At 34.4% G+C, this 6,821-nt stretch overlaps 2 protein-coding genes across 2 annotated transcripts; one reads left to right on the top strand and one right to left on the bottom strand.

The window, feature by feature from the left end:
- Nucleotides 1-1,120: 1,120 nt before the first annotated feature.
- LOC126766772 (27 kDa hemolymph protein-like) lies at nt 1,121-3,354 on the bottom strand. The gene has a single exon (XM_050484491.1). It carries the CDS (start codon nt 2,891-2,893, stop codon nt 1,955-1,957), a length of 939 nt encoding a protein of 312 aa, XP_050340448.1. The 5' UTR covers nt 2,894-3,354; the 3' UTR covers nt 1,121-1,954.
- A 406-nt stretch (nt 3,355-3,760) lies between these two features.
- Nucleotides 3,761-6,601, top strand: LOC126766770 (mitogen-activated protein kinase kinase kinase 7-like). Its single transcript, XM_050484489.1, has 8 exons — nt 3,761-4,377; nt 4,456-4,569; nt 4,926-5,114; nt 5,187-5,366; nt 5,435-5,570; nt 5,744-5,925; nt 6,020-6,427; nt 6,506-6,601. Exons 1-8 carry the CDS (start codon nt 4,066-4,068, stop codon nt 6,533-6,535), a joined length of 1,551 nt encoding a protein of 516 aa, XP_050340446.1. The 5' UTR covers nt 3,761-4,065; the 3' UTR covers nt 6,536-6,601.
- Nucleotides 6,602-6,821: the final 220 nt, after the last annotated feature.

Genomic DNA, 6,821 nt, shown 5'->3' with positions numbered 1-6,821 from the left:
AAAAAATATTTGCTAATGAATACTCGTACATACGCACACCTGCATATGTACATACAATGTAAATATGAACCCAAATGGAAATAAAACAAATCATAAAATATTTAAATTAAAGTTGCCAATAAATGTCAAAATTTATGGTCCTTTACGAAGTGGAAACGACGAAGTCTATGGAACAATGAGCTATACGAGATATACGACGACATTGACATACTAGTTCAGCGAATTAAAAGACAGCGGCTACGCCAGGTCATGTCATGGCCAGGTCACGTCGTCTCAATGGATGAAAACAAGCAGTAAACGCCGGGAGAAGCAGAGGAAGCGGAAGAGCTCCTTTTCTCGCACTTCAGGCACTCCAGTGCCTATGCCAATAAAGAAGAAGAATGAATGTCAGACGACTGCTCGCCTTACTTTAGAAGTTGCACTTCCCCAATGATATGGTTTGCATACATACATACATACGTATTTATAACGGAAACTCAAGTCAATGTGATAACATAAATATAAAAACAATAGATGAAAAATAATATATGTACATACATAGGTACATACATATTTTTGTGTATTTATGTATGTATGTATGTATTTACTTATTTATCTTGCGAAGTTATGCCATAGAATTAGGAAATAAATCTAGTATCGCAAAAGTTTATTATACATATGTATGTATGTACTTGTGTAAATATTTGTAAAACTTTTGATGGAAATTACGAAAATTACATACATACATACTAACATAAATTTGAACCAGTTTGAAAGCGCGGAATTCAGAGCACACACATACAAACCGATGTACATATGTACATTTATAAGTGAGAAAACGAGTGTCTGAATCAAACCTGGGCAAAGTTCAAATTACAAACAGTAGAAATTCTATGCGACGCATCACAGAAAAGGGAAAAGAAATAGGGAAAAGAACAGATAGAAGGAAAAGCCAAGAAATTGTTGCGAATAACTTTTGTAGCAACTGTTTTAGTTAGTGAAATTGGCACGAAAGCACATTTGTACATACCATGTGTATGTATGCTTATTTATGTAACATTATACCGTTTGCTAAGTAGGGCTATTTCTCAAGCGGCGTTTTGACACTTGACAATTGCGACATGAAAGAAACCATATAGTATTTACATTTTGTATTTCGCTTTATTGAAATAAATCAATTTCAATTACAGGTAGTAAACACTTCGTTTTATATTATTCTTACATACATATGTAGTTGCTAACAAAAGTACAAACCATCTACTTAACTATAATACACACTTAATATTTTTCGCACAATATACCTATGTATGTACAAACATATACAATAAGCATTAGAAACATGATTTGTATTTTGCATGTATTTCGATTAAATTTGTTTCACGACATTTAGTGTGTTATCGCAGCTATCCGGTTCAATACAAAATATATTTTGATTGACCTTAAATAGTTATATATGACATAGTTGCCTTGTAATTATCAATTATATTTAAAAAAAATTTCGAACATATTTCAATTTAAATGTATACAATGAGATTTTTATGTAATTTCGACCAAAGACCCTTATTAAGGCTTAATTTTATAAGTTGTAGCGTAAATAAAAACTTTAAGTCTTAAACAATTAAGAACCTAAATAAATATGTTTAAAGTGGAATGGGGAGTGTTTGTGCTTCATGAGATTCCAATTTTTAATATTACACGAAGTTATATTTATAAGCATTCGGCACATTTAATTCTTGCATCAAGTAGCACAAATTTTCAAATACCCCATTTACAAACATTTTACTAGTGCACTAAATACATCCGCATTACCATTGCAATTACTATATCGGTTGGTGTAAAAAAAAATAAATAAAATTCTGAAAACGATTCACTTAAAGGGGTGTGCTTATAATGTATACACGAATCATAGGGGTATTTTTATACACCGTATTACTATTTGCTTGAATTAGTGTTTGCGATATGTGTATGAACCAACCTACGTCTGCACACGGGATTTTATAATTTGGTACAATAAATGTGCAGCTATCAGCCAGATTACGCCCCCCGTTATTGCACTACTATCCACACCACTTGTTATTGATGCTTGTTTTGCTACGCGGGGTGCATTTTGACAGATAGTTTCGTTTTTAATAAAGCGGAACATTGATTCCATAATATTAGCTGGTGTGATTTCATTACAGGTTTCTAACTTCTGCACAATGCACTTCTCCAGCTCCTCCATTTCTCTACATTGTTTCATTCCCATTACGAATTTTGGCAAAGATTTGATATCATCGAATCCATTTTTCGGGATATAACTTGATAATGTGCTATTGATACAATTTTGAATATCATCCTTCTTTGAATCCAGACATTCTGGTCCTTTTTCTGCTATAAACAGCGCTATTTGATCACCACCCTTGTGGCATATGAAGCTGAGCAGACTTTTAATGATGCGCATGAAGACATCTTGATGTTCTTTCTCCTCTTTGTCTAGACACGCTGCTAATTTATTGTTGAAATCACTAACGCAAGTTAATGCCTCGGGCTGTTTGTTGCAATATTTATTAAAAACAACATCCAATTCACCATCCGGGCTTGCTTTTTCAATTTCCGCTTGCAGTGCAGTAAAGTTAAGTATGTTTGTAGCACATTCGGAAAGTGTTGGTACAGCATTTACAATCTCAGTATATGCGGCCTCGCCCTCTTCTTTGCCAGCTACTTCAATACATTTGTTGCGGACTAGAGTCTTAACATCGTCCAGTGTCAAATTTGTATTGGCAAACTCTGGAGGTAAGTTTTGCTTCAGGTCGTTAACATTTATTTGACTTAAGTCTATGTCGCCAGACGAAGAGCTGCTACCCAAAACACAATTAATGACGATTGTAAAAAAAGCTATTGACAGCAAAGTTTTTGCCATTGATGACAATTTCATTTTGCTCTACGCGGCAGGTATCAGTTGCTAAGGCACTAAGGTTTTCAGATTTTGAACAGCTTTTGCGTACGGAACACTTTGTTTTATATCTTGAACAATGCACAATTTAACTGAAACATCAACTATAATATTTCGCTGGCAAACAAAGACTGAATGATCTACCTCGATGGTAATGCTAATTCACGACTTGAGTTGATAATAATTATAAGTCTCTATAGACGAATGAGTGAGGGCCGCTTCGTTGATTATTAAAACAAAGCGCTAAAGAAAACGACCAAAATTACTCTCGTCGTTTTTAAGTTGTTCTCGCCTTTGGCCTTTGTTGATTACGGATTGAGATTGCAATTGTTGGTAAATAACAAATTGCAATATGTTGTCCACTCTGCGTCAATTTATTGAATCTTTGATCGATGGCGTTTATAACAAAAAATCGAATAGGAAAATTTCTCAGGTAGCGAATTTATAGTTAAAACGGAATGTAAAAATGCATCGTAAAAAATATTTCTACTTTTCTATTTTCGCACGTCACAGAACGTAATAAACGTAAACGTAATTTATAATTAAAACGGAATGTAAAAATGCACGGTGAAAAATATATGCATTTTTTTATTCGCACGGCAGAGAACGTAATAAACGTAAACGTAGATTCGTAGAATGTAAGAATGCATGGAAAAATATATACAATTTTCGTAACGTAATTTATTATTAAAACGGAATGCACGGTAAAAAATATAAGCACATTTCTATTCTCAAGTCAGTTCTCGGGTGTTTCTATATAATCACATAGATGTCGCACATTTCTTTAAGCTTTAATTTCAAATTGTTCTTTAACATGACATCCTATATTTTTGACAGCTGATAACCGATTAAAAAGTGAATAATTTTAATTGAAAATTGTCGTAACTTTAATTTCTAATTATTTAGTCTATTTATTTCATATATCTGTAGTTTGCTCTTAATATCACATAAACCAATAGTTTTCGTTATTTTATAAAGGCAATATATAAACATAATTATGTGCAATTGAAGTACCAGAATGTGTTAGTTGTTAACAAAGATAAAAGCAAAACAATTTGCGTTTCAACGCTGAAACCGCCAGCTACATTAGCCCATACCGAAACAGCTGTGGAGCCTTCATACACCATTTATTCCTAATAAAGTGTTATCTGCAGATGGCAGAATTAGAAAATACCACCAATCACATGCCTGCTGGAACGGATGCCGAAGATGTTTCGTCACAAAATGGTACAGCAACAGCGACAGCGCTTGTTTCATCCTCACCATCCTTAAATTCTGAGGATTCCACAAGTAATACAGCAGAACAAATGGTGACTTCACCAAAAACCAAAGCCGTGACTATAAATGCACCATCGCCCTCTCCTACACTTTCAAAACCAAGTCTTACAACATATCTGCCTTGTATAACTGAAGGTTTGGAGCAGTTTAAACCTATCATACCTTTTGAAGATCTTATATTCGAAGAAGTATGTGGAAAATATTTTGAAAATACTGCTGATCGTTTCAATTAGTTTTACATATATACGTGATGCTATTTGTTACAGAAAATCGGACATGGTTCCTTTGGTGTTGTTTACAAAGTTAAATGGCAGGATCGACAGGTAGCCGCAAAAGAGTTCATGGCTAATCCGGATCAAGCGGAAGCTATTGAAACAGAGGTAGTTATCGCGATTTCTTTGATTTCTTTAATATCTATATGAAAATTTATATTAAATTTGTATACCCTGAACAGGGGATATTAAGTTTTCCACAAAGTTAGTAGCCGGAGATCGATTTAGTCATGTCCAGTTTTGACATATCGTCCAGAAATTTTGCACACATCCATTTCCCCGAGCAGCATTAAGCTGCCCATACAAATTGACTCACCAACATCAATTTTCTTTTATGGAAACTTTTTTATTTGTGAAGGCTTCGGTTGCATCCGAAGTTAACGTTTCTTCTTGTATTTATTTGATAAAAAAATGTATTTTAAGTATTTCTAAATATGTTTCATTATTACTCTTCATATGTAAAGGTACGACAGTTATCTCGGGTAAGCCATCCCAACATTATAGAGCTTTATGCAATAACTGCAAATCAACAATCAATATACCTCATAATGGAGTTTATGGAAGGTGGCTCCTTACACACATTTCTACATGGCAAGGTGAAACCCTACTATTCGACAGCGCATGCCATGAGTTGGGCCTGTCAATGTGCAGAGGTAAGCTAACCCTTTTTTTAACAAATTTTTTATATACTGTTTTACTAGTAAAATAATATTTATTTTAAATAGGGTGTCGCCTATTTGCATGCAATGAAACCTAAACCTCTAATTCATCGTGACTTAAAGCCCCTGAATTTGTTACTTACGAACAAGGGACGTCATTTGAAGATTTGTGATTTCGGAACTGTTGCAGATCAGGCTACAAAGATGACTAATAATCGCGGAACGGCTGTGTACATGGCACCAGAGGTAAGTTTATACATATCTCTAGATAATTTCATTTACCAAAATTTTAAAATTTTCCACTAAAATTGTAGGTTTTCTCATCGTGCATGTATGACGAAAAATGTGATGTTTTCAGTTGGGCCACAGTGCTATGGGTGGTGCTGATGCGCCAACAGCCTTTTGCCGAAATCACAAACGCCTATTCAATACAATGGCAAATACACAAAGGTGAGCAGTTGGGCTTGAAGTGATAAGTGTGTCTTTTGTCAAAATTATAGTCTTTAAGAATACAAAATTTCAAAAAATAATAAATATTGTACAGTTTTCACATTCTGAATTTTTCTCCAAATCAATTTCGATAGTTTTCTAGATAGTACTTTTTTTCCACTCCCTTATTGCAGGCCATCGTCCTCCAATGAATGCTAAAATACCGCAACCAATACAAAATCTTATGCAAGATTGTTGGCTGAAGGAGCCAGCAAAGCGTCCACCCATGGCACAAGTGTTGGCTTTTATGAAAAGGGTAACGGCTGATTTCCCAGGAGCTGACGTGCCGTTAGAATATGAATTTAAACATCTTCAGGTTGGTTATTACTACAGAAAAGACACAAAAAACACTTCTTGATTAATTTAATTCTCTCATATTACTCACATTTTGATTTTGTATGTACTCTTAGATTGTCTGCACGGATTCCACACAATCGACTGACAGTTATCAACTTGATTTCAGCAGTATGAGGTCCACCGAAAACTCCAGCACTACTTTAGATTTAACGCCAACAAATACAGCAGATAACACAAACACAACAGATTCCTCGATAACACCTACGAACAGCACAGAGGGTTACTCCAACTTCACTGTGCCCCCAACAACACCTGTACCAACCGCACGTATAGCTGGATTAACATGTTGGGATGCTATACCCGAAGAGTCTGAATCCTCCTCAAGTCAGCAGAACACTAGTGGAGATATGTTCAATATGACACCGTCACCTTCGGCTTCAAAACGTTATGAAACTATACGCAACGGCATAACGCAAAAAGCTAATTTCAATATGAATCCGCTGTCAATCGATGTGGACCCTGTGAGTTGAGCTATACATTTATTATCGAATTTAATTATATATAACCTGTAACTTTATTTTATTTTTGTGCTTTTACAGCGTGCTTGGGATTTATTTCGGGGTGAGTGAACTTAGTTCTAAAATTACATAGAAATTTGTATTTTATTTATTTACGAATTTTAAAATCTCGCAATATTCTATATAGTTGTAGTTAGCACATAAAATTGCATTCAAAAACAGCCGTTGGGAGAGAATTTAGAAAATATCTTTCTTTGGTAACTATTATAAACCCAAAATTTTACTCAATACATAACCTCAATATAAGAAAGTGATGCATAAATAAGAACTATGAATTTATCTGAGTTGCAGAGCCGTGTTATGAGCCAAACTATAAATTAAACAGTTATTATTTTGA

The sequence above is a fragment of the Bactrocera neohumeralis genome, unplaced genomic scaffold (assembly GCF_024586455.1).
Source record: "Bactrocera neohumeralis isolate Rockhampton unplaced genomic scaffold, APGP_CSIRO_Bneo_wtdbg2-racon-allhic-juicebox.fasta_v2 ctg2499, whole genome shotgun sequence".
Classification (NCBI taxonomy): domain Eukaryota; kingdom Metazoa; phylum Arthropoda; class Insecta; order Diptera; family Tephritidae; genus Bactrocera; species Bactrocera neohumeralis.
The sequence above is the reverse complement of the archived record's forward strand: the minus strand, read 5'-3'. Positions and strand labels throughout refer to the sequence as shown.